At 52.0% G+C, this 26,508-nt stretch overlaps 1 protein-coding gene across 4 annotated transcripts in view; it reads right to left on the bottom strand.

The window, feature by feature from the left end:
- inppl1a (inositol polyphosphate phosphatase-like 1a) overlaps positions 1-24,406 on the bottom strand; it is a 228,822-nt gene extending 204,416 nt beyond the window's left edge. For all 4 annotated transcript variants that reach the window (XR_011342361.1, XM_069892201.1, XM_069892204.1 and 1 more), the window contains exon 1: positions 24,159-24,406. Coding sequence is in view for 3 of the 4 variants with exons in the window: in XM_069892201.1 (XP_069748302.1) it covers positions 24,159-24,325 (167 nt within the window). In the remaining variant the exon portion in view is untranslated. The remainder of the gene's footprint in view (positions 1-24,158) is intronic.
- Between the last annotated feature and the right edge of the window lie 2,102 nt (positions 24,407-26,508).

Raw genomic sequence — 26,508 nt, forward strand, 5'->3', positions numbered from 1 at the left:
GATCCCGACTACATCTCCCACTGCCTACAAAAGGCAGCCGACATGCTGAAGGACCCATCCCACCCCAGTCACACTCCCTCCATCGGGGAGAAGGTTCAAGAGGGTGAAAATGCGCACCAACCAGCTTAAAGAGTTTCTTCCCCATCAGGCTCCTGAATGAACCCCACAACAGTGTTCTCACGCTTTTCTTGCTGGTGCTAAATGATCTTCCTATTCCCTGCAACCTTACATTCTGTAAATTGTGCTCTTTATTCAACTGTATGCTGGAGGTAACCTGCTTGACTGCTTGCAGAAGAACTTGGAAGAATGTGACGGGGAAAGAATGTGGTGGGAGGATTTTTCAAAATAATATTAAGCTTTAGTCCTTGCACTGTTATGTAATGTGGCAAGCCAACACTGCAGTGGAAATGGAGCACTTCAGAGATCTCAAGGTGTCGGTTACAGAGATTTAATACGACAACAGGCCTCTCCATCCCACAGGACTGTGCTGCCCAAAGATCCCAATTTAACCTACAAACCCAGTATGTTTTTGAAGGGTGGAAGGAAACTGGAGCACCTGGATGAACCCCCTGCAGACACAAGGAAAATGTTCAAACTCCTTACAGACAGCGTGGGATTCAAACCCAGGACACTGGTATTGTTACAGTATTGCGCCCTAATGTGTATGAGGCTCTGAATCCTCTCACTGCACTGGCACCCTCACAGCCATAGACAAAGGTTCACAGCACAGAAACAGACCCTCCTCTACAACTTGTCCATGTCAACTCAGTTGCCTCCCAACTCTAGATTGTTTGCCTGAATTTGGCCCTCATCTCCTTGAACATTTCCTATCCAATTAAATCTCTTCCAAACGTTGCAACAGTACACACCTCCTTGACAGCTCATTCCTTGTTCCCACTATGATCTGTGCAAAAAAAACACTTTCTCTTTAAACCTTTCCCCTCTCATCTTAAGCATATTCGTGTAGGTTTTATAATCCCAGACTCCAGAAAGACTGACTATTTTATCTTAACAATTTTCCGTTCCTGTCTATTTTTGCTCCTCAATCTCCTGGATTACTCGAATTCACCCAGCATGGGAGAAGCATAAAAGTGGAATGAGGAATACAGGTCATGGCCTTGCAGGTTCTCCTTCAACCAAGAATTCAGAGTTCCTGTCATTTCAAACCCAGATGAGACACAGTTAGCGCCACGCTGTTACAGCAACAAGGTTCGAATCCTGCGCTGTCTATAAGGAGTTTGTGCATTCTCCCGGTGTCTGCATGGATTTTCTCTGGGTGCTCCGGTTTCGAAACGTACCAGTGATTGTAGGTTAATTGGGTGTAGTTGGGTGTAATTGGGGCTCGTGGGCTGGAATGGCCTGTTACCGTGGTGTATGTCGACATATAAAAAATTTTTTAGAACTGCTCACCCAGTTCATCTCAGCAACTAGTGAAGAAGGATTGCACAAACAAGCTACAACCTCGCTGAATTTATATGGCCACGAGATTTTCAACTCCCTTTTGTTTACAAGCCCTTATCAACACCAGATCTAACTTGCAAAGAGGGTATTAGAAAATCTTACACTCCACAGAATCTTCATCAACTTCCATCGTACGCCTCCACTTCTCACCTCTTCCAGTTCTTTCCCCCTCCTGTATAGCTCACAGCTGTGCCTTCAATTCCTGGGTCCCAACTCTCCACTTCCTTCCCTCCATTTCTCTACCTGCAAGATCCTCTGAAACCCAATGCCTTTGACCAAAAGCTTGGCCATCTGGCCCAAAATCTCTTTATATAGCTCAACATCAAATGGTGTTCAATTGACGCTTTGGGGATACCTACAATATTGAAAGTACTTGATAAATATAACTTCCCACTGACATGCATTACTTGGAGTATTGTGTTCAGTCTGGTCGCTTTGTTACAGAAAGGATGTGGAAGCTGTAGAGAGGGTGCAGAGGAGATTTACCAGGATGTTACATGGATTGGAAAATGTATCGTATGAGGCAAGGTTAGCAGAGCTGGGACTTATCTCTTCGGAGCAAAGAAGGATGAGAGGAGGTTTACAAGATTATGAGAGGCACAGATCGAATTGACAGCCAGCATCTGTTTTCCAGGGTGACAGTAGCAAATACCAGAGGTCATCTGTACAAGGTGAGGGGAGGAAAGTTTAGTGGGGGGATGTTAGGGCAAGATTTTTTTTCAAATATACACGGAGTTGTGAGTGCCTGGAATGGTGAAGGCTGATACAAAAGGGATATTTAAAAGACATATGGCTTTTACACAGCCGCTGCATAATGGGAAATTTTCGCAACGCAGGCTGTGTAAAGAGTTCAGAACGGGAATGAGTCGCTCATTTCTGTTATGAAATTTTTCCTGGAGCACCCCAAGACAATTTTTCAGACTGCCTGTAATCTAAACTGAACTCCAGGCAGTCCACAACAATGGGCTGAATGAATAGGACGACGTCAGCACTGTGATGACACTGTACGTCGCAAGCAGGGTCAACGTCGCGGTTGATATCGACCCATGTCCAACCAATGAAATGACCACAACTCAGGTATTTAGTGTAAACTGCCTTACTGTGTGAAGGACACTCCGGAAGGCAAGTGTGAAAACTGTCGATGGGAAATCATCGTTAATTATGTGCAAAAAGCATATTGGACAACCACATGGATGTTAAAGAAATAGAAGGTTATGAATCCTGGGCCAAATAGCTTGCAGTGTGCGAGAATGTTCTATGTAGGTTTCAGCACTGGGTGACACCTCTCCTCCCTTCCCATGATGAGATGAGTGTTGATAAAATGCCCCGACTTTTCAAGGAGTCAATATCCCACCAGTTCTATCTGTAGCCATTTGAGTCTCCACTCATGTCATGACCTAGAGAATATGACGACGAACAGGAATGAATCAAAAGGATTATGCAAATAGAACATTCCAACCCAGAACAGGCCCTTAGACCCACGATGTTGTGCCGATCTCAAGATCACAAGATATAGGGGCAAAAGTAGGCCCATTGAGTCTGCTTTGCCATTCTAATCATGGGCTGATCTATCCACCCGCTCAGCCGCACTTCCCAGCCTTCTCCCTGTAACCCTTGATGCTCTAATAAAATACTTGTCAATCTTTGCCGTAAATACACCCAATGACTTCACTTCCACAGCTGCCTATGGCAACAAGTTCCGCAGACTCACAACCCTCTGACTAAAGAATTTTTTTTTAAGACATCTCGGTTTTAAATTGATGCCCTTCTGTCCTGAAATGATGCCTTCTTGTGCTAGAATCTCCACCTACTTTGTCTCAGCCTTTCAGCATTCGAAAAGTCTCTATCAGGTCCCCTCTCATCCTTCTGTACCCCGACGAGTCCAGTCCAAGAGCCGACAATCGATCCTCATATCCAACCCTTTCAATCCTGGACTCATTCTAGTAAATCTTCTCTGAACCCTCTCCAACACCAGCATGTCTTTTCTCAAATACAGTCCCAAAATCTGTAGACACTACTCCAAGTGAGGTCTCACCAGTGCTTTATAGAGTCTCAACATCACATCCCTGTTCTTGTATTCTGTCCCTCTAGAAATGAACACCAACATTGCATTTGCCTTCTTCACCACTGGAAGCTAACCTTTGGGGTATCCGGCATGAGGACTTCCAAGTCCCATTGCATCTCGTGATTTTGAATTTTCTCCCCGTCTAAATAATAGTCAGCCTGTATGTGCTGTACACTTTCCAACACTGGATTTCTACTCAACAATCTAAACCTTCCCTCCCTCACACCCATAACTCTCTATTTTTCTTGCATCTGTTTGCCTGTCAAAGTGCCTTTTAAATGTCCCTATTGTACCAGCCTCCAACACCACCACCCCCCCCCCCACCCCCATGTATACCTGGCACCCACCACTGTGTAAAAAAAACTTACCCCTGATGTCTCCCCTAAATTTTCCTCCTTTCACTTTCCATAACTCAAGCCTGAAAAGTTGGTTATGAATTTCTGTCTTTGCTACCTGTTGTGTTTCTCCAGCATCATGTTTTTAAACTTCAACTGTGGTGTCTGCAGACTTTCGTGTTTTACCACGTAAACAGTACCAGATTCAAACCCAAGTCGCTGGAGCTGTGAAAGTGACACACTAACTGCTACGCTAATAGTTGCAATGTTCTAGCAAGAGCCCAAAGAAAGGATCTCCCGAGATCTAAGGTGGACTTGACCATCAGGAACAACTCTTCTGAATTGGATCTAGAGGCCAATAGGCCAATCCACGAATCATTTTAACGGGTCAGCTGTCACACCACTGATGTGCATTTCCTCAAATCCTCTTGTGGCGTGGGAGGGGAAATACTTGCAATTCAAGAGCAGCTGACAATGCACAATGATTAATGCTGGGCTGAATCAACAATGAGGACCGGGAAGGAAGTTAACATGAGGTAGGCAGGAAACATCCAAGGGATGAATAAATTACGATTTCACTTGTGGTCTTGGAACCAACATCATCTGATGTGGGAGGATGTTATACCGAGGGTCACCGGACCTCTTCGGCGGGAACCTGGTCAGAATTTTCCTCGCCTGCCAATGAAGGTCAGATCCACCCACAGATGAGGCGGCATTAGGCACACCTGAGCCCGCTCCCCACCCCCTCCCCCCACAAGCCGGCTGCAGTACAAAGCCCATTAGGTGGAGCAGCTCTCTCTCTCTCTTTTTACACAGGACCATATGAGCAGCAGACTCCCTCTATCCATCGATGTGATCTACCGGGATTGTGGCCTGAGGAGGTCGGACATTATCACTGAAGACCCCTTCCACCCAGCTGCTCCCGTCAAGAAGATCAGATCCAGCACCACCAGGCTGAGGAACTGCTTCTTCCCACGGGACAGGAAGAATGCGGAACAACCAAAGGAACAGCTTGCACTATAACCATCCGGGACTCTCAACTGTACAAAACAACATTTATTTATTATTTTTATAGCTATAATGCTTGTCCTGCATGTGTATTATTTCTCTGTACGTGTGTTATGTCCGGTTGTGTGTCTGTGTGCTTTGCACCAAGGACCAAAGAACCTGTTTCGTCGGGTTGTACTTGTACAATCAGATGATAAACTTGGCTTTTTCCCCTGGGGACAAACCTTAGCTCCATTCCAGGTTGCCAGCTAATGGTGACACTGGAGAACCAGTTGTAAGGTGTGTGCCAGTAAAGAGTGGGGGGAGAGAGAGGTCCTAAGGTGGTGCATACCTGAGCAAGACTGTTGCGTCCTACTTGTTTTTCCGTTCATTATACCTGTCATTAATCAGGGTGCCATGCCTGCTAATGGGCAAGGGGTGGCGGGTACTGTTAGTTTAATCCTTGCATCCACGTACAAGAGTAGCAATGAGTAGTGACCCATTGGGCACAGCAATAATCAGATTTAGTTGCATCCAATGCACACGAACTGTGTGTAGGTGCTGTGAATGTGTGTTCTCTATTACGAATTCCCCCCATGTGAAAATAAAGACCACAGTTTGTTACTAAAGACTCATCGCTTCCTGGCCCCCCTGAACTTGTTCTCACCATCCGAGAGAGGGTACTGGGAGGATACAAACTAAAAAACCATGGCATCGAGGCCTGAAACCCCATCACGACCTGCCAGCTCATTAACACACCTCCACTCCACAATATTGCATCTTTCCTTCACGGGTATTTAATCCACCCTCCTTAATAAGTTGTAGCTGCTGTCCCTTCAGGCAATGAATTCCAGAATCTTGCATGGGCACTGTTTCAAAATATTTTCATCTCACCTTTGGCATTTTTCTTCTACTTGTGTTTTGTGGTGATCAGCTGAGGCCAGTGGAAGGAGTTTTGGCAGATTTACTCATCTTTTTCACAAGGTGAGAATGAAAGCAACAACACTTTGACCTCCAGGGTGTAATGCTTCCCGTTTGAGGAACAGTTTGCCATCAATTACATCTGCGCCTCAACCCAGAAACAATCACCATCTCATCTGGGAGAGGGTAAACGAGATCAATCAGATTCTTTGCACTGCCTTTGCAACTTCAGCGGAAAGTATCACATCCTTTCGTGGTACGGTGCCCTGGAACAGCCTGCTCCCCCTCTACAATAAGACTGAAAGAGTGGAGAGAAGATTTACTAGGATGTTGCAAGAACTTGAAGAACTGGGGAAAGGTAAAACAGGTTAAACCAGGTGGGGTACGTGAGTGTGGAGAAGAACAACACGTGGATGAAAGCCTTGGAAAACAAGACTGGTTTATTGCTCTGGCCATTACGTTTATTTGGGCCCTTGGCGCTGACATCACGCATCATCGGAGTGCCAGCCTAGGATTGGCCGGCGTTCCCACCAGAGTTCCTCATCTTCCCGCCATGCGGAGATCACCTGGGATGACAACTGGTGTCGTCCCCCACCAGGTCTGCATGGTCACCACGTTGTCAGCCTTTTTCAGGCTGGGCCATTACGGTAGCACAGTTAGCGCAATACTATTGTAAGGTCAGCGACCAGGGTTCGAATCTGCCGTTGTCTGTTAGGAGTTTGTACGTTGTCCCCATGTCTGTGTGGGATTTCCCTGGGGGCTTTGGTTTCCTCCCAGCCTTCAAAATGTACTGGCAGTTGTAGGTCAATTGGGTGTAATTGGGTGGCACAGGCTTGTGAGCAGGAAAGGCCTGTTACCATGCTGTATGTGTACATTTTAAAAAGAGAATTTTAAAAAACTTGCATTTCTCTGTGCCATTCTTAAAAAAAAATAAAAGATTATGAATTTATTCCCTGGAGCGTAGAAGAATGAGGGGAGAATTGATAGGTTTTATGATAGGCATAGATAGAGTAAATGCCAGTAGGCTTTTCCCACCAAGGTTGGGTTAGATACAAACCAGAGGACACGAGTTCAGGGTGAAAGGGGAAAAGATTAGGGGGAAACGTCTTCACACAGAAAGTGGTGGGAGTGTGGAACAAGCTGCCAGCTGAAGTGGTGAATGAGCACTCAATTTTAACATTGAAGAAGAATTTGGACAGATGGGACGGGTATGGAGGGATAGGGACTGGGTGCAGGTCAGAGGAACTAGGCAGAATAATAGCTTGGCACAGACCAGAAGGGCTGAAGGGGCCTGTTTTCTGTGCTGTAATGCTCTATTGTCCAAAGGTCCACAACACCATGGATAGCACAGCCACCACACTGATACCAATGCCCCATTAGCTGAACATCTGTGCCAAGATTTCACCAGGGGATCAGAGAGTACCTCTCTTACTCAGGTCACAAACCTCCACCAGCCCCACTCCAGAGAACCTAGAACAAAATTCAAGGCCCATTCTGCAGTGGCACACAGAGAAAGTGCTGCATAGTTCTGAGGGTACACTGCACCATCCAAGCAGGCACTGTCGGCGATGTCTTCATGACCAAGTGTGTCATAGGCTGTGGGGAGAAGGCTGGAGAATGGGGTTGAGAGGAAAAGTACATCAGCCAGGATTTGAATGGCAGAGCAGACGTGATGGGTAAAATGGCCTGGGCTTGCTTGTACATCTTCGGGCAGCCATTCTCAAAAGTGGCTGTACACAAAAATCATAAAATATTTTTATGTTGTCGGTTGGAGAGAAGTAACATAACATAACAATTACAGCATGGAAACAGGCCATTAGGCCCTTCTAGTCCGCACCGAACCAAACACCCCTTTCTAGTCCCACCTCCCTGCACAATGCCCATAACCCTCCATCTTCTTCTCATCCATATACCTGTCCAACCTTTTCTTAAATAATACAATTGACTCCGCCGCCACTATTTCTCCCGGAAGCTCATTCCACACGGCTACCACTCTCTGAGTCAAGAAGTTCCCCCTCATGTTACCTCTAAACCTCTGCCCCTTAATTCTTAACTCATGTCCTCTTGTTTTAATCTTTCCTCCTCTTAACGGAAATAGTCTATCCAAATCCACTCTGTCTATCCCTTTCATAATCTTAAATATTTCTATCAAATCCCCTCTCAACCTTCTACGCTCCAAAGAATAAAGACCTAATCTGTCCAATCTCTCCCTATACTCTAGATGCTTAAACCCAGGTAACATTCTGGTAAACCTTCTCTGCACTCTCTCCACTCTGTTTATATCCTTCCTATAATTAGGCGACCAGAACTGCACACAGAACTCCAAATTTGGCCGGACCAACGTCTTATACAATCTCAACATCACCTCCCAACTCCTATATTCCATGCAATGATTGATAAAGGCCAGCATACTAAAAGCCTTCTTCACCACCCTATTCACGTGAGTTTCTACCTTCAGGGAACGATGTACCGTTACTCCTAAATCTTTCTGCTCTTCTGTATTCATCAATGCTCTCCCATTTACCACGTATGTGGTATGTACGGAAGTAACCAACTAAACTTGACTGCTTTTCACAGGAAAAGGGGCCCATGAACTTTGAGCAGAGTCCAAGCGGGACCGTAGCCATAGGGTCGGAAAAGGTTGCGGTTAACGCAACACTGTTACAGCGCCAGTGATTGGGACCAGGGTTCGAATCCTGCGCTGTCTGCCAGGAGTTTATATGTTCTTCCCATGTCTGCATGGGTTTTCCCCGCAGGCTCCGGTAGAAACGTAATGGGGGTTGAAGGTCAAGCGGGTATAATTGGGCTGCACGGGCTCATGGGCCGAAATGGCCTGTTACCGTGCTGTGTGTCTAAATAAAAATAATAATAAAAAGGTTGAGAATGGCTGTCTTAAAAATATAAACTGGAGACCATCTGCCTTTTCAGGGCCAATATCATTTTTTGTCATGTGGGGGCGCATTCTCTCGTGGTGAACTGGCCCCGCTTGTACCGCCACGTGGCGGGGCAGCCATGAGAAGATGGCGCTGTCAGGGGTTCCTCCCTGACTCATCCTCACAGCCCAGCATGCGCCTTGGGCAACTGTTATGATGTCACCGCGCATGCGGTGGCCGAGCTCACAATGCCCTTAAAGGGGCACGCGTTGGATTTGAATAAAACAGTCGTTGGAGACAACCAACGTGGTGGCTGTGTTTCTTCATTGTAGCCTGCGTTACATGGGTGACTTTGAAGAGCCTAGACATCTTTCTGGTCTTGCAACATGGACCCAGGTGAAATCAACACCATTCCCATCAAACTGCCCCCCTTCTGGACCCATCGCCCACGTACGTGGTTCGGGCAGGCGGAGGCGCAGTATTGCCTCAGAAACATATCCGCAGACGCCACGATGTTTTACCACGTCGTGCTGGACAAGGAAACCACAGCCAGCTGAGGACGACCTCAACCACAACCCGCCAGCTGAGGATAAATACCCAGCCCTCAAGAACCTCCTCCTGGGCACATTCGGTCTCTCCCCTCAACAGAGGGCCTCCAAACTCCTACATCTGGACTGGTTGGGAGACCGGACACCATCAGCCCTCATGGACGAGATGCTAGCACTGGCTGAGGACCACAAACCCTGCTTCTTATTCCGCCAGATCTTCCCCGAGGACATCCAGCTCCTGCTGGCGAATGAGGACTTCACAGACCCACGGCGAGTCACAACCCGAGCAGACACCCTCTGGCGCACCAAGAGGGAGAACGTGGCTGTCCTTAGCCAAGTCACTTGTCCGGGGACCAGCTAGCTGCAGCCCCCTCCCCAAGCACAAGCCAGAGGAGCACCATCCCACCTGGTGCTTTTACCATCAAGCTCGTAAGTGCAGGCAACCATTTAATTTCCAGGGAAATGACCCTGCCAGCGTCCATTGATGGCTGTGATGGCTGGCCATGCAAACAGCCTCTTGCATGTAACCGATAAGTCCACCAGCTGGCATTTCCTGGTGGACACTGGAGCGAAGCTGAATGTCTTGCCCCCAACTGCCCTCGAAACGCGCACCCGACCTCGTGGTCACACCCTGCGGGCAGCCAATGGTTTCGCCATCAAAACCTCCGGAACCTGCAGGGCACAGATCCAAATCGGGAAGGAGATATTGCACTGGAGGTTTGTGCTGGCCTCAGTAGGCACCATGTTGTTAGGGGCCAACTTCCTCAGGGCACACAGCCTATTGGTCAACTTGAAGGGCAAAAGACTGGATAATGCCCGCTCATTGCACTCGGTTCACCTGGAGGCCACGGACGCCTGCAAACCTGAAATTGCTGCTATTGTCACTCCCAGGGATGAGTACTCCAGGATACTCGATGAGTTGCCCACCATCCTGCAGCCACAGTTCAACGCCGCCTTACCCCAGCACGGGATATACCACCACATCTCCACTGCACGCCAAGGACCAGTATCTTCCGCCCGAGAAGCTGCAGCTGGCCAAAGAGGCGTTCTTGCGCCTGCAGGAGTTGGGTATCGTTCGCCACTCGGACAGCCCCTGAACATCCCCACTTCACGTGGTCCCCAAATCCTCCAGGGGCTGGAGACCCTGCAGGGATTATCGGTGCTTGAACGACGTGACCACGCCGGACAGGTACCCAATACCCCACATTCAGGACTTTACGGCCAACCTCCATGGCACCCGGGTTTTCTCAAAGGTCGACCTGGTGCGGGGATATCATCAAATACCAGTCCATCCTGAGGACATCGGGAAGATGGTAATCATCACCCCGCTCGGCCTCTTCGAATTCTTGCGTGTGCCCTTCGGGCATAAGAACGCGGCCCAGACCTTTCAGCGCCTTGTGGACGCAATGGGCAGGGACCTGAACTTTGTGTTTATTTCCAGAGACAATATCCTTATCGCCAGTCATCACAAGGCCCATCTCCGCACCGTTTAGCCACCTGGCGGTTTGGCCTCACAGTCAACGTGGCCAAGTGCCAGTTTGGCAAGCAAACGCTGCAGTTCCTGAGACATACTATCTCGGCTATGGGGGCCGTCCCAGCACCAGAAAAACTCACAGCCATCCAGCAGTTGCCTAAACCCACCACCCTCAAGGGCCTGCAAGAATTCATAGGGATGGTAAACTTTTATCATCGGTTTATCCCCGGCGCCGCCCGCATTAATCCCTGCTAAAAGTCCTGTCTGATTGGAAGAGGCAGAGGGCACTTTCGAGGCAACGAAGGACGCTCTAGCCAGCGCCACTTTGCTGTTTCACCCATCAGCAGATGCCTCAGCCACAGCCATTGAGGGAATACTCAAGCAGTGGGTTGATGGACAGTGGTGCCCTCTGGTCCTATTTAGCAGGCATCTTCACCCACCGGAGCTCAAGTACAGCGCTTTCGACCGGGAGCTCCTGGCGCTGTGTCTGGCCATTCGGTACTTCCTGGAGGGCAGGTCATTCACGGTGTTCACTGACCACAAGCCCCTCACACAGGCTCTCGCGATGGTCAAGGACCCATGGTCAGCCCGCCAGCAACGCCATCTCTCCCATGTGTCAGAGTTCACTACCGACATCCAACACAGAGCCGGTAGAGACAACGTATTGGCGGACGCGCTCTCCCGGCCGGCAATCAAAACCCTGGTTCCCAGCCTCGACTACATCCAACTGGATCTGGTGCAGAGGGAAGACGTGGAGACACAGGCCCTCTGGACTGCCATTTCTGGGCTCAGGCTTCAGGGCATTCAGTTGCCGAACAGCCTGGACACACTGCTCTGCAACATTTCCACTGGTTCACCACGCCCGGTGGGCCCGCCACAGTGGAGGTCGCGGGCCTTCAACATGGTCCATGATGCCTCGGTGATGGCATCAGTGCGAATGGTGGTGGAGCAGTTCGTATGGCGCGGGCTCAAGAAAGAGGTGGTCAAGATGGTGAGGAGCTGCACTCAATGCCAGGCCTCCAAGGTCCACGGGCATACACAGGCCCTAGTGCAACAGTTCAACCCGACATTAAAGAGATTCCAGCACATGCACGTCGACATCGTGGGCCCCCTGCTGGTGTCCAGGGAGGCACGCTACCTGCTCAAGATGGTCGACCGGACCACGAGATGGCCGGAAACCATCCCCATCAAGGAGGCTTCTGCCGAGACGTGTGCCTGGACTTTGGTCAGTCACTGGATCGCCAGGTTCGGAGTTCCGGCGCACATCACCAGCGACAGAGGTGCCCAGTTCACCTCCGCCCTCTGGGCCCAACTGGCACCCCTTCTGGGGGGTCAAAATCCACCATACCACAGCCTACCACCCGCAAGCAAACAGCTTGGTGGAGAGATTCCATCGCCACCTCAAAACAGCCCTCATGGCTCGCCTCAAAGGCCAAGGTTGGGCAGACAAACTGCCCTGGGTCCTCCTCAGCATTAGGATAGCACCCAAGGAGGACCTACAGGCATCTTCTGCAGAACTGGTCTACGGCGCGCCTCTCTTGTTGCCCGGTGAGTTCTTCGGCCCAGAACCCAGTTCAACATCTGAGCACCTGAACCTGTTAGCGGATCTCCGTAGCAAGCTCTCCTCGCTGCCCCCTTCCCCCCTCACCACCACCGCCCATGTATCACGGTGCACAACCAACCCACCTGCCCAAGGAGCTGGACTCAGACGACTTCATTTTTGTTTGGCGCAGACCACACACTGCACCTTTGCAGCGCCCGTACGAGGGCCCGTACAAGGTCCTCCAGCGGTCCGGCAGGACTTTTACTTTGGACATGGGGGGAGAAACGAACTGTTCACTGTGGACCGCCTAAAGGCAGCACACTTGGACCTATCACGGCCGGTTCAAACGGCCATGCCCAAATGCCGGGGCCGCCCGCCCAAGTGGCGGGACCTGTAGACCAGTTCGGGGGGGTGGGGTTGAGTGGCACCGCACTCTCTCATGGCGAACCGGCCCCGCTTGTACCGCCGTGTGGCGGAGCAGCCATGAGAAGATGGCGCCATCAGGGGTTTCTCCCTGCCTCGTGCTCACAGCCCAGCACGCGCCTTTGGCAACTGTTATGATGTCACCGTGCATGCGGTGGCCGAGCTCACATTGCCCTTAAAGGGGCGCACGCTGGATTTGAATAAAACAGTCGTTGGAGACAACTGACGTGGTGGCTGTGTTTCTTCGTTGTAGCCTGCGCTACAGTCTAACATCAATTAAATGTCCACTACTACAACAATAACGTTTGTGGGAACTCAAGCTGTCTTTCCAAATTTCTAATAAACAATAACTCCGCTTCAGGAGTAAAACACGGAAGCCTGCAGACGCTGTGGTTAAAGTAAAAAGAGGATGCTGGAGAAAGTCAGCAGGTCAAACAGTGAGTGTCCTTTGTAGAGCAAAGATAAAATTACATCACCAGCATTTCAGGCTTGAACCCTTTGTCAAGTGTGAAAAAATGAGGCCAGGTTCCCAAACAAAATGGGAGGGGGGGGGGGCAAGGGGCAGGGGGCAGGGGAGGAGGGGTGGCTCTGTGAATAGAGAGGGAAGGGAATGGAGAGCTGAGGGTAAGGAAACAAAGAGAAAAGGGAGGGGAGGGAGAACGGAGAGAAGGCTAGCAGAAACCGGAGAAGTTGATGTTAATGCCGTCCGGTTAGAGGGCCCAGAAGGAAAAAAAAATCAAGTGTTGTTCCTCCAATTTACAGGTGGTCTTGGTGGGATAGCACATGAGGCCATGGACTAACATTTCACGTGGGAGTGGGGCACAGAACTGAAATGGTTGGCCTCTGGAAGATCCCTGTCACTGATGGAGACAGAGAAGGTGCTCAGCCAGTGGCATCACAAGGGTTACCCTCCCCCCCCACCCCAACATGGACATCCTCCCATACTAGACCATACAAAATCCTTAGTAATGCAATAATATGTGATAAGTATAATTGTAAATTGCTTAAATGTAATATTTCTTAGATTACATGAATACTAACAACAAAATCGTTTTGTCAAATCTTTCTACATTGAATTACAACATTATTAGTAACTTTAATTACACTACTTCATTCTCAAAAAAGTTATTGGTAAAGGTTTACAAATACTAATGACCACATCAGAAAAATTGACGAAAGCGACTATAAAAACACCAGCAGCAATGAAAACAACAGCGCTTGCTTGTTTTGCGGGCAGACGAAAGCACGTGATTCGAAACATCATTGTCATTGGGTAATAACGACAGCTCTGACCAGAGCCCATTAGAAGGTTCAAAAAGGAAATGAGCGTCGAGTTTTAGCCTTGTAGGTCTATTAATACATGCAAGTAGAGCTTACGAAAAATATTTTTGTTGTTATAACGAATGACAGGGACATTTTTATAAAAAATAATAAATCTCTGCTGGAACATTGCACAAAAATTTTAGAGACAGTTATGGTGTTAGCCCCGCTGATGGTGTCATCCAGTATGGTCTGCACTCCCCTCGTGACGCCAGTGTGCTCAATGAAGCGATCTCCCAGTCTCTCCGAGGTAGAGAAGGCCACAACGGGAGCACCAGATATGTTGGAATGTTTAAAGGTCAAATACCACAAAGGTGAAAATCATTTCTGAAAGGTCAATTCACTATTACTGTTGAAACCAATCGGTTCCTCTCCTGCAGTCCCATCAACGGACAAGAGATGAAGAAGGAACACCAATGCCTTTACTTTTTAAGAAGTCTGAGGAGGATTGACATGTCATCAACTGCTCTGTCAAACTCCTACAGGTGTACTGTAGTCCACTGACACAGGCATCACAGCCTGTTTTGGAAACTCAAGCTCCCAGGAACTATGCAACCGCAGCAAGAATTTCAGTGCATTACATCTTTTTTTGGCTTGGCTTCACGGACGAAGATTTATGGAGGGGGTAAAAGTCCACGTCAGCTGCAGGCTCGTTTGTGGCTGACAAGTCCGATGCGGGACAGGCAGACACGGTTGCAGCGGCTGCAGGGGAAAATTGGTGGGTTGGGGTTGGGTGTTGGGTTTTTCCTCCTTTGCCTTTTGTCAGTGAGGTGGGCTCTGCGGTCTTCTTCAAAGGAGGTTGCTGCCCGCCAAACTGTGAGGCGCCAAGATGCACGGTTTGAGGCGATATCAGCCCACTGGCGGTGGTCAATGTGGCAGGCACCAAGAGATTTCTTTAGGTAGTCCTTGTACCTTTTCTTTGGTGCACCTCTGTCACGGTGGCCAGTGGAGAGCTCGCCATATAACACGATCTTGGGAAGGCGATGGTCCTCCATTCTGGAGACGTGACCCATCCAGCGGAGCTGGATCTTCAGCAGCGTGGACTCGATGCTGTCGACCTCTGCCATCTCGAGTACTTCGACGTTAGGGATGAAAGCGCTCCAATGGATGTTGAGGATGGAGCGGAGACAACGCTGGTGGAAGCGTTCTAGGAGCCGTAGGTGATGCCGGTAGAGGACCCATGATTCGGAGCCGAACAGGAGTGTGGGTATGACAACGGCTCTGTATACTTTGTAGTTAAAAGACTAAGAACGGAAATAGGCTATTCAGCCCATCAAGTCTGCCCTGCACATTCAATCATGAGCTGATCCATTTCCCCATTCAGTCCCACTGCCCGGCCTTCTCCCCATAACCTTTGATGCCCTGGCTAATCATGAACCTATCAATCTCTGCCTTAAATACACCCAATGACCCGGCCTCCACAACCGCCTGTGGCAACAAATTCCACAGATTCACCATCCTCCAGCTAAACAATTTCTCCACATCTCTGTTCCAAGTGGACGCCCTTCAATCCTCTTTCCTAGACTCTGCCACTGTGGGAAACAGCTTTTCTCCATCTACTCTGCCCATGTCTTTCAACATTCAAAACATTTCCAAGAGATGCACGCACCCACCCCCACCCCCATCATTCTACGAAATTCCATCGAGCAGCCCAAGGCCCGTCAAACGCTCCTCATACGATAACCCTTTCATTCCCGGAATCACCCTCGTGAACCTCCTCTGAACCCTCTCCAACGTCAGCACATCCTTACTTAAACGATGAGCCCAAAGCCACCCACAATCCTCCACGTGAGGTCTCACCAGGGCCTTATATATAAGAATAATCACACATTGATTGTTTGTTGCTGCAAGGCACTGTGAAACAAGGCAGCAACTCCAACAGATGAACTCCAGCATTCATCAGCCAAGGCCGCAGGAAGTAAACGACATAACTTTAAATTTGAGAAGACAGTTAAGGAGAAAAACCACTCAATCTACAATGTCTCACTTGGATCAAGGGGGTCAAACAAACCCAACATTAAAAACCTCTGGATCTCACACACAAATGGCAGACCACAATCTGCCAACCTCCAAGGGAGTTGCACATCACATGACAGAATGGGTGTCAACACCCCCTGAAAGTGCATGCCTCTGTCTCTCTCTCTCTCTCACACAATGCACTTTTCAGCTCTTGATATTACAAATGCAAACAGTTCTGTTTGTTATGCACACAAGAGTGAAAACAAGCAATGAAATTTAATCTCTCTCCAGGTGCAGGTGACATTAAATCATCCCAGAGTTGTACAAAAAGTAAAAGCCACAATTGCAAATTTTATGGAACTTGTTTGCGTGATGTGGCTATTTTCTGCAGCGTTGCCCTCTCCTGGAACGGAGATAAATTTTGAAGCAGTTAAAAATTTTAATAGATGCACCCACGTAAAGTATGACAAGGAGGCAGGATTAAGCTAAAAAAAATCTTGGATTCATATATCCAGGACCAGAAGGTAGAGGAGCAGAAAGAGGCTGTTCCACCTGTCAACTCTTCCCTGCCATTCACTCATGAGCTGAACCATTTTATCCCTTAGCCCCACTGCCCAGCCTTCTCTCCGGATATGGAGCAAGTGCAGCTGAGGAGCAAGCAACCTTATTGAGGTTTGGAAAATCCTGAGGGGCATCTTGTATGGGAGACTGATCCCTATCACCCTGGTCACAACTTCTTCTCACTGCTACCTTCAGGCAGAGTGTATAGAAAGAAGCCTGAAGTCCGGCACTTGGACGTTCAGGAAGAGTTCCTTTCCAACAGTGATCCCACCCCATCCTGCCCTCACTAGAAACTATTGTTAGTTCACCAGAAAATCCATTAGCACCGTAGAAAAGGCACTTTTTTCTCCGGCACTAACTGTAACTTCATATTTACTATCTTTTCCTGTCTTGGCGATTTCATTGATACTGTTAGAATTGTGAGCAGTTTTGGGCTGATCTTGGAGAGGGTTCAGAGGGGATTTTTAATTTTTTTTTTTAATTTAGACATCATGCAACAGGCCCCATCGGCCCACGAGCTCAGGTCACCCAATTGACCTACAACCCCGGTACATCTTGAAAGGTTCGAGGAAACCCACGCAGATTTGGGGAGAATGTACAAACTCCTTATAGACAGCACCAGATTCGAACCCAGCTGATGACAATTTAACAGCAATGCGCGAACCACTGCACTAACGAGTCTCATAATCACATGGATGATTCCAGAAATGAAAGGGATATCACATGAAGACCATTTGACAGCATCAGAATTTAGGAGAACGAGGAGGGGGATCTCACTGAAACATTTCAAGCGTTAAAAGGCGAGAAGAGGGTAGATGTAAAAAGGTTGTTACCCATGGTTGCAGTCTCAGACAAAGGGCACAACTTCAGGACCGAACAGAGATGCGGATGGAATTTCTTCAGCCAGAGGGTGGTGAATCTGTGGAATTTGTTGCCACAGGCACTTGTGGAGGCCGGGTCACTGGGTGTATTTAAGGCCAAGGTCGACAGGCTCATGATTAACCATAGCATCAAAGGTTATGAAGAGAAGGCTGGGCAGTGGGGCTGAGTGGGAAAATGGATCAGCTCATGATTGAATGGTGGGGCAGCCTCTATGGGCTGAATGGCCTATTTCTGCTCCTATATATTATGTATCTTCCATAAGACATAGGAGTACAGTTTGTGGCAAGAATTTCACTGCATCTGAACGACAATAAATTCTCATCCCCAAGTAATGGGGCTTCAAACTGTAAGGCATAGGTTTAATGAGAGAGGGGAAATGGGTGTATGGGACAAGATTTTCCACACAGAGGGTGGTGGGGACATTGCACAAGCCACCATATACCCTCTATGATACTGATGAAGGTCCATCCCATCCATGACCCAACGCTTCACAAGCAAAGATGAACAGGGTGCCTTGTAGCTTTTCAGCTTTAGGCACCGTGTGCCGGGGCAAGGACTTGGAGGTGAGTGCTTGCCCAGGACAAACACCTCCCTCTGGGTCCCACGCCACTGGGCCTGGCAGAGTGCGAGGTATGACAGCCAGAGTGACAAGGGATTGCCCCGCAGTGGTCTGTTCCAAGACTGTGCTCGCTGGCCGTTGTCCTTACAGATCTTTCGTCCACTGAGTTTTCTGTTGCAGACTGCTAGGGAAAATGTTTCCCGCGCTCTGTCACAGTCACCATCCCCTGCTGCCCGACTGACATGTGCTATTTGTCCATAGCTGGGGCCCTTTCCAGGAACTGACGGCTGGACGAGCCGAGCCCAGGGATTTGAAGTCAGAGTTGCCTTCTCCTCGCCTTTGCCTGAAGAGGCAAAACCTGCAAGGCAGCAGGTAGGTACAATTACAAATTGTGAAACAACATTTGGAGAGGTTCATGAATAGGGAAGGGTTAGAGGGACTTTGCGAAACGCCAGCAAATTGCTGGCGTGCAATCTACTGCCTGGATACCATGCAAAACAAAGCTTCATAGGGCACTGAGGGCAAGAAGGGGCCTCAGGCACCAAAGGGTCCCTGATCGTGTTGGAAGTTTGGATTTGAAGCTCGGGCAGCTGATGGATCGAACGGGAGCCTGTGTGGCTGCAGGAATCTCTGGAGGTGAGTCCACGGACACTCGGTGTCTCTGAAAGGACTCTCTTTTACTCCTCTCTCTCTTGACTGTAAGGTGTGGCATGCATCTACTATTACATGATTATAAAGGAAAATTGAATCTTACTATCTTTAAGAGCAATAAAGATAGTACTTATTGCAAATCAAACAGGAGGCACCTACAGGCCCTCAGCCCACATGTGCCAAACATGATGTCCAAATCAAAGTAAAACTGCTGCTTCCTGGTAGATATCCCTCCATGTTCAGGTGTCTTTCCAGAAGCCACTAAAATGCTGCTATCATACCTGCTTCCACCACTGCCCCAGGCACCCACCATTCTCCGTGAAAAATATATCCTCCTCAAACTTCCTCCCCCTCACTTTAAACATGGCCTCAGGTCAGAGATGATTTTGCCCTGGGAATAACATACTTACTGTTCACCCTATCAGCACCTCTCACGAATTTGCAAACTTCCATCAGGTCTTCCCTCAGCCTCTGACGCACCACAGAAAACAACCCAAGTTTGCCCAATTTCTCCCCATAAAACATACCCTACAAACCAGGCAATATGCTGATAAACCTCTTTGTACTCTTTCCAAAGCCTCCACATCCCTCTTGTTATGGGGCAGCCAGAATTAAACACAGTATTCTATGTGCGGACTGACCAAATTTTTATATAACTGCAGCATGACCTCCTGACTGTTTACACGCAATGACCCGCCCAATGAAGCCAAACCTACCCTATGCCTTATTTACCACTCTATCCACTTGCGTGACCATTTTCAAGGAGCTATGGACCTCTGTGGTTCTCTCTGCACATGAATGCTTTTAAAAGCCCTGCCATTAACTGTATACACTCCCTTCACATTTAACCTCCCAAAGTACAACACTTCACACTCGTCCGGATTAAACTCCATTGACCATAATCCTGCAACTGATCTCAGAATCAGAGTTTATTGTCATGAACAAGTCACGGAATTCGTTGTTTTGCGGCAGCGTCACAGGGCAAACGTTCACATCAACCATCTTACAACAAAAAATAAAAATAGCGAACAAAAGGTCAAAGTAAGGCAATGTCTTTGGTTCATTGATCATTCAGGAATCTGACAGCAGTGGGGAAACAGCTGTCCTTGGGCCGCTGAGGGCTCGTCTTCAAGCTCCTGTACCTTTTCCCCGATGGTGGCAGAGTGAAGAGGACATGGCCTGGGTGATGGGGTCCTTGAGGATAGAGGCCACTTTCTTAAAACGCCGCCTCACATCAATGTCCTCGATGGAGTGAAGTCTGGTGCCCGTAATGTCGCAGGCTGAATTAACAACCCTCTGGAGTAGTTTCTTGTCCTGAATGCTGGCACCCCCCCCACCCCCAAACCAGTGATGCAACCAGCCAGAATGCTCTCCACAGTCGAAGTGATGTAATCTTTGATAACCCTCTACCCTGCCCACAACTCCACCAATTTTTATAGCATCTGCAGACTTACTAACCCACCCACCTACTTTTTAATCCATCATTTATGGAAATCGCAAACAACAGGGGTCCCAACACTGATTCCTGTGGAATACCACTAGGGATAGGCCTCCAGTCTGAATAACTCCTTTCCATCATTTTGTTTCCAAGCTGTCAACTCTCCACAAATCCCATTCACCTGCAGCTTCTGAATCAGCTGACCATTATGTACAAGCGATCATCGAGGATCCCCACCATCCAGCACACGCTCTGTTCTCGCTGCTGCCATCAGGAGAGAGGTATCGGGGCCACAAGACTCGCACCCCCAGGTTCAGGAACAGCTGCTCCTCCTCCACCATCAGACTCGTCAACGACAGACTCATTTAAGGACTCTGACTTGTGCACTTATTGATATTTTTGTTCTCTCTGTATTACACAGTCTTTTATTTGTTTACACGCATACATTGTGAACATTTATTTTTTCCACACTACCAATAAGTGGTAATTCTGCCTGGCCTGCAGTAAAAAGAATCTCAGGGTTGTATGGGATGTCGTGTATGTACTCTGACAATAAACCGGAGAATCTGTATCTTTTTTTTTAAAACAGTGAACACATTTGAGATTCTCATCTGTGCTACCTCATTTCAAGGGACAAGGGAACACATTAATGCTCTTTGAAAGCACACATGCCAACCATCTTCCCTCCACAGATTTGCATGCTAAATATAATCAGATCTGTGTACTCACGCACACAAGCAAACATTCACTGTGCAAAATAGCGAAGCTGTATTCAGAAATAACTGGAATTTCCTGTAACTAATAGGCTGGGGATTAATGAAAAAGGTGGATGTGAACCACAATCTTTCAGAAAGTGCAGAGTACAGGATACATGGAGTTCACTTGCAAACGGAAGCCACATTTAAACGGAAATCCCCAAATCTTTCTAAGGCTGGAAATACAATGCAAAATATTTTTCAAACAGGCTTTCAATAAAAATTTTCAACCTGCAGGATTTTGATTTTTAAAAACTTGTCTTGCCATGTCAAATAGTCTTCTAACTTTTCTGAAGTCTAACTTTAATTTGCTAAAACAAAAAGTTCAGCAACATGGCCCACATCAACTCGTCTCCTCCAAGCAATCCTCACTCTCTGAAAAGAGACCATCCGCTCTCCCCAGCAAGACAACCTCACAGAACTCTGAGACGCGGGGATCTATCTGACTGTTTACACTGCAAGAAATGCTGGTTATAGAACAATTTCTAGCAAAATATTAAACAGCGCAATGATATTTGTTAGCACATATATAAACATCAATGAAAATGAATTGTACATATAAATTACAATTGTAAGTAACCTTTTTAGGTGATGCAATTTGCAAGTATTTATAACAACTAGAATGTAACCATCATTAAGATTAATGCTGTGTAATTTTATCACAATTCATCACACATTTAATCAGAAAACCACATTGAAATTCTAACACATTATTCATGAAGTTCAAAGGTGCAAGTTTTACCAGAGAGTTATTTCAGAGTCCAAGCAAATGTTTTAACCGGATTTATTTTTAAAACACATTCGTTCTACAACTCACTGTCTTTTAACCAGGTTATTTTGGTTGCCCCAGACTCCCATTCTACATCTCTCATGTCCAATGCTCCAGTCTTCCCACAACTGACTCCAGTTAGTGCTCCAGTCATCCCCATTACTACGTAGAAGTTACAACTTTCACCTCATTCAATGATCATTGCACGAGTGACCTTTAAAGCCAGTTGCTCGACGTTTGAAGTTAGATATTGCAGTTTAAAGCAGCAAGCGAGTTACTTGCTGTTTAACATGGTTTTAAATGAGTTACTTGCTAATTTAATGGTAGTTTCATGGTTTAAACCTAGCTACCAGAAGCCTAATAGCCTGAATACGCCTGGGATTGTCTAATCTCGGAAGCTAAGCAGGTTCAAGACTGGTCAGTACTTGGAGAGGAGACCAACTAGGAACACCAGGTGCAGTAGGTTTCTGTGAGGGGTGCTGAACAAAAGTGGTGACTCTCTGCCTTAAGGTAAACAAAAGTTAAAGAAGTTCATGCATGTTACATCCTCAATGTAGTATTACATGACAAAATGAAACCTTTTACCTTTAATTACAGTTTAAAGCTACTTTTTTTGCAGTTTGATACAAGTTCTCTCCAATTTACCTCTCCCATTGGGTGCCCCGAGCACACACACTGCCCACAGGCCATGGCAGAGCCAGCAGTGGGGAGCAGGGAGACCCAGAAAATGACCCCTGTGGAGCAGGGAGGCCCTTGGGTGGGGAGTGGGGAGAACTTTGGGGGAGGAGGGAGGGGGGGAAATACAGGAAAGGGGGAGACCGCAGGAGGGAAGGGGGCAGGGAGGGGGGGTGAACCCCTCAGGAAGGAGGGGAGGAACACTGAGAAAGGGGGAAGGGAAGGGGAGACCCCAGGGAGGGAAGGGGAGACCCCAGGGAGGGAAGGGGAGACCCCAGGGAGGGAAGGGGAGACCCCAGGGAGGGAAGGGGAGACCCCAGGGAGGGAAGGGGAGACCCCAGGGAGGGAAGGGGAGACCCCAGGGAGGGAAGGGGAGACCCCAGGGAGGGAAGGGGAGACCCCAGGGAGGGAAGGGGACCCCAGGGAGGGAAGGGGAGACCCCAGGGAGGGAAGGGGAGACCCCAGGGAGGGAAGGGGAGACCCCAGGGAGGGGGGAGACCCCAGGGAGGGAAGGGGAGACCCCAGGGAGGGAAGGGGAGACCCCAGGGAGGGAAGGGGAGACCCCAGGGAGGGAAGGGGAGACCCCAGGGAGGGAAGGGGAGACCCCAGGGAGGGAAGGGGAGACCCCAGGGAGGGAAGGGGAGACCCCAGGGAGGGAAGGGGAGACCCCAGGGAGGGAAGGGGAGACCCCAGGGAGGGAAGGGGACCCCAGGGAGGGAAGGGGAGACCCCAGGGAGGGAAGGGGAGACCCCAGGGAGGGAAGGGGAGACCCCAGGGAGGGGGGAGACCCCAGGGAGGGAAGGGGAGACCCCAGGGAGGGAAGGGGAGACCCCAGGGAGGGAAGGGGAGACCCCAGGGAGGGAAGGGGAGACCCCAGGGAGGGAAGGGGAGACCCCCCTGGAGGGAGGAGGAGACCCCAGGGGGGGAAGGGGAGACCCCAGGGAGGGGAGACCCCAGGGAGGGAAGGGGAGACCCCAGGGAGGGAAGGGGAGACCCCCCGGAGGGAAGGGGAGACCCCCCGGAGGGAAGGGGAGACCCCCCCGGAGGGAAGGGGAGACCCCAGGGAGGGAAGGGGAGACCCCCCCGGAGGGAAGGGGAGACCCCAGGGAGGGAAGGGGAGACCCCAGGGAGGGAAGGGGAGACCCCCCCGGAGGGAGGAGGAGACCCCAGGGGGGGAAGGGGAGACCCCAGGGAGGGAAGGGGAGACCCCAGGGAGGGAAGGGGAGACCCCAGGGAGGGAAGGGGAGAGCCCAGGGAGGGAAGGGGAGACCCCCCCGGAGGGAAGGGGAGACCCCCCGGAGGGAAGGGGAGACCCCCCGGAGGGAAGGGGAGACCCCCCGGAGGGAAGGGGAGACCCCCCGGAGGGAAGGGGAGACCCCAGGGAGGGAAGGGGAGACCCCAGGGAGGGAAGGGGAGACCCCAGGGAGGGGAGACCCCAGGGAGGGAATGGAGACCCCAGGGAGGGAAGGGGAGACCCCAGGGAGGGAAGGGGAGACCCCAGGGAGGGAAGGGGAGACCCCAGGGAGGGAAGGGGAGACCCCAGGGAGGGAAGGGGAGACCCCAGGGAGGGAAGGGGAGACCCCAGGGAGGGAATGGAGACCCCAGGGAGGGAAGGGGAGACCCCAGGGAGGGAAGGGGAGACCCCAGGGAGGGAAGGGGAGACCCCAGGGAGGGAAGGGGAGACCCCAGGGAGGGAAGGGGAGACCCCAGGGAGGGAAGGGGAGACCCCAGGGAGGGAAGGGGAGACCCCAGGGAGGGAAGGGGAGACCCCCCCGGAGGGAGGAGGAGACCCCCCGGAGGGAGGAGGAGACCCCCCGGAGGGAGGAGGAGACCCCAGGGAGGGAAGGGGAGACCCCAGGGAGGGAAGGGGAGACCCCCCCGGAGGGAGGAGGAGACCCCAGGGAGGGAAGGGGAGACCCCCCCGGAGGGAGGAGGAGACCCCCCCGGACCGGTACTCACAGCACACACAGCGCGTAGGCCCCGCTCACACTCTCGCTGTCCCGCACCAAGAAGCTGCCGTCCCTGCCGGCCCGCGCCAGCAGCTCCTCGGCCGCCGCTCGGCTCAGGTCGCGGTGGTACCACAGGCCGCAGCCGGGCCCGGGGCTACAGACCCCGCCGCCCGCCATCGCCCCCCGCGGGCCCGACGCCGCCGGTCCGCCAGCAGCACAGGACAGGCCCCGGGATCCCTCTGCCCGCACGCGGCCGCGCGCCTCCCCCTGCCGGGCCGCGCGCACGGCCCAAGGGGTGGGGCGAGAGCGCGCGGCGGGCGGGGACAGAGCGGCGGGGCGGGGCCAAAGCGACGGGGGCGGGGCTAGGACGTCAGACTGTGGTCACAACGGCGGGGGCGTGGCCAGGAAGCCACACGGAGCGGGTCTCCAACAACCGGGGCGGGGCCAGAATAGAGGGGCGGAGCCAAAGCGTCGGGGCGGGGCCTCGACGACGGGGGCGGGGCCAAGGCGTCGGGGGGCGCGCAGTGGAATGGGAGGAGCTAGTCATCAAAATGTCAGCATCAAGGCGGAGCTGGTGAATTGAGGTGGGGCAGCTGGATGGGGCGGGGCTGGAGGTGGGGCAGCTGGATGGGGCGGGGCTGGAGGTGGGGCTGCTGGATGGGGCGGGGCTGGAGGTGGGGCTGCTGGATGGGGCGGGGCTGGAGGTGGTGCAGCTGGATGGGGCGGGGCTGGAGGTGGGGCAGCTGGATGGGGCGGGGCTGGAGGTGGGGCAGCTGGATGGGGCGGGGCTGGAGGTGGGGCAGCTGGATGGAGCGGGGCTGGAGGTGGGGCAGCTGGATGGGGCGGGGCTGGAGGTGGGGCAGCTGGATGGGGCGGGGCTGGAGGTGGGGCAGCTGGATGGGGCGGGGCTGGAGGTGGGGCAGCTGGATGGGGCGGGGCTGGAGGTGGGGCAGCTGGATGGGGCGGGGCTGGAGGTGGGGCAGCTGGATGGGGTGGGGCTGGAGGTGGGGCAGCTGGATGGGGCGGGGCTGGAGGTGGGGCAGCTGGATGGGGCGGGGCTGGGGGTGGGGCAGCTGGATGGGGCTGGGCTGGAGGTGGGGCAGCTGGATGGGGTGGGGCTGGAGGTGGGGCAGCTGGATGGGGCGGGGCTGGAGGTGGGGCAGCTGGATGGGGCGGGGCTGGAGGTGGGGCAGCTGGATGGGGCGGGGCTGGAGGTGGGGCAGCTGGATGGGGCGGGGCTGGAGGTGGGGCAGCTGGATGGGGCGGGGCTGGAGGTGGGGCAGCTGGATGGGGTGGGGCTGGAGGTGGGGCAGCTGGATGGGGTGGGGCTGGAGGTGGGGCAGCTGGATGGGGTGGGGCTGGAAGTGGGGCAGCTGGATGGGGTGGGGCTGGAGGTGGGGCAGCTGGATGGGGCGGGGCTGGAGGTGGGGCAGCTGGATGGGGCAGGGCTGGGGGTGGGGCAGCTGGATGGGGTGGGGCTGGAGGTGGGGCAGCTGGATGGGGTGGGGCTGGAGGTGGGGCAGCTGGATGGGGTGGGGCTGGAGGTGGGGCAGCTGGATGGGGCGGGGCTGGGGGTGGGGCAGCTGGATGGGGCGGGGCTGGAGGTGGGGCAGCTGGATGGGGTGGGGCTGGAGGTGGGGCAGCTGGATGGGGCGGGGCTGGAGGTGGGGCAGCTGGATGGGATGGGGCTGGAGGTGGGGCAGCTGGATGGGGCGGGGCTGGAGGTGGGGCTGGAGGATGGGGCGGGGCTGGAGGTGGGACGGGGCTGGTGGATGGGGCGGGGCTGGAGGTGGGGCAGCTGGATGGGATGGGGCTGGAGGTGGGGCAGCTGGATGGGGTGGGGCTGGAGGTGGGGCTGTAGGATGGGGCGGGGCTGGAGGTGGGACGGGGCTGGTGGATGGGGCGGGGCTGGAGGTGGGGCAGCTGGATGGGGCGGGGCTGGAGGTGGGGCAGCTGGATAGGATGGGGCTGGAGGTGGGGCAGCTGGATGTGGTGGGGCTGGAGGTGGGGCTGGAGGATGGGGCGGGGCTGGAGGTGGGGCTGGAGGATGGGGCGGGGCTGGAGGTGGGGCTGGAGGATGGGGCGGGGCTGGAGGTGGGGCTGGAGGATGGGGCGGGGCTGGAGGTGGGACGGGGCTGGTGGATGGGGCGGGGCTGGAGGTGGGGCAGCTGGATGGGGCGGGGCTGGAGGTGGGGCTGGAGGATGGGGCGGGGCTGGAGGTGGGACGGGGCTGGAGGTGGCGCTGGAGGATGGGGCAGGGCTGGAGGTGGGGCAGCTGGATGGGATGGGGCTGGAGGTGGGGCAGCTGGATGGGATGGGGCTGGAGGTGGGGCAGCTGGATTGGGCGGGGCTGGAGGTGG

Source organism: Narcine bancroftii, chromosome 7, assembly GCF_036971445.1.
Source record: "Narcine bancroftii isolate sNarBan1 chromosome 7, sNarBan1.hap1, whole genome shotgun sequence".
In the NCBI taxonomy this organism is placed as follows: Eukaryota; Metazoa; Chordata; class Chondrichthyes; order Torpediniformes; family Narcinidae; genus Narcine; species Narcine bancroftii.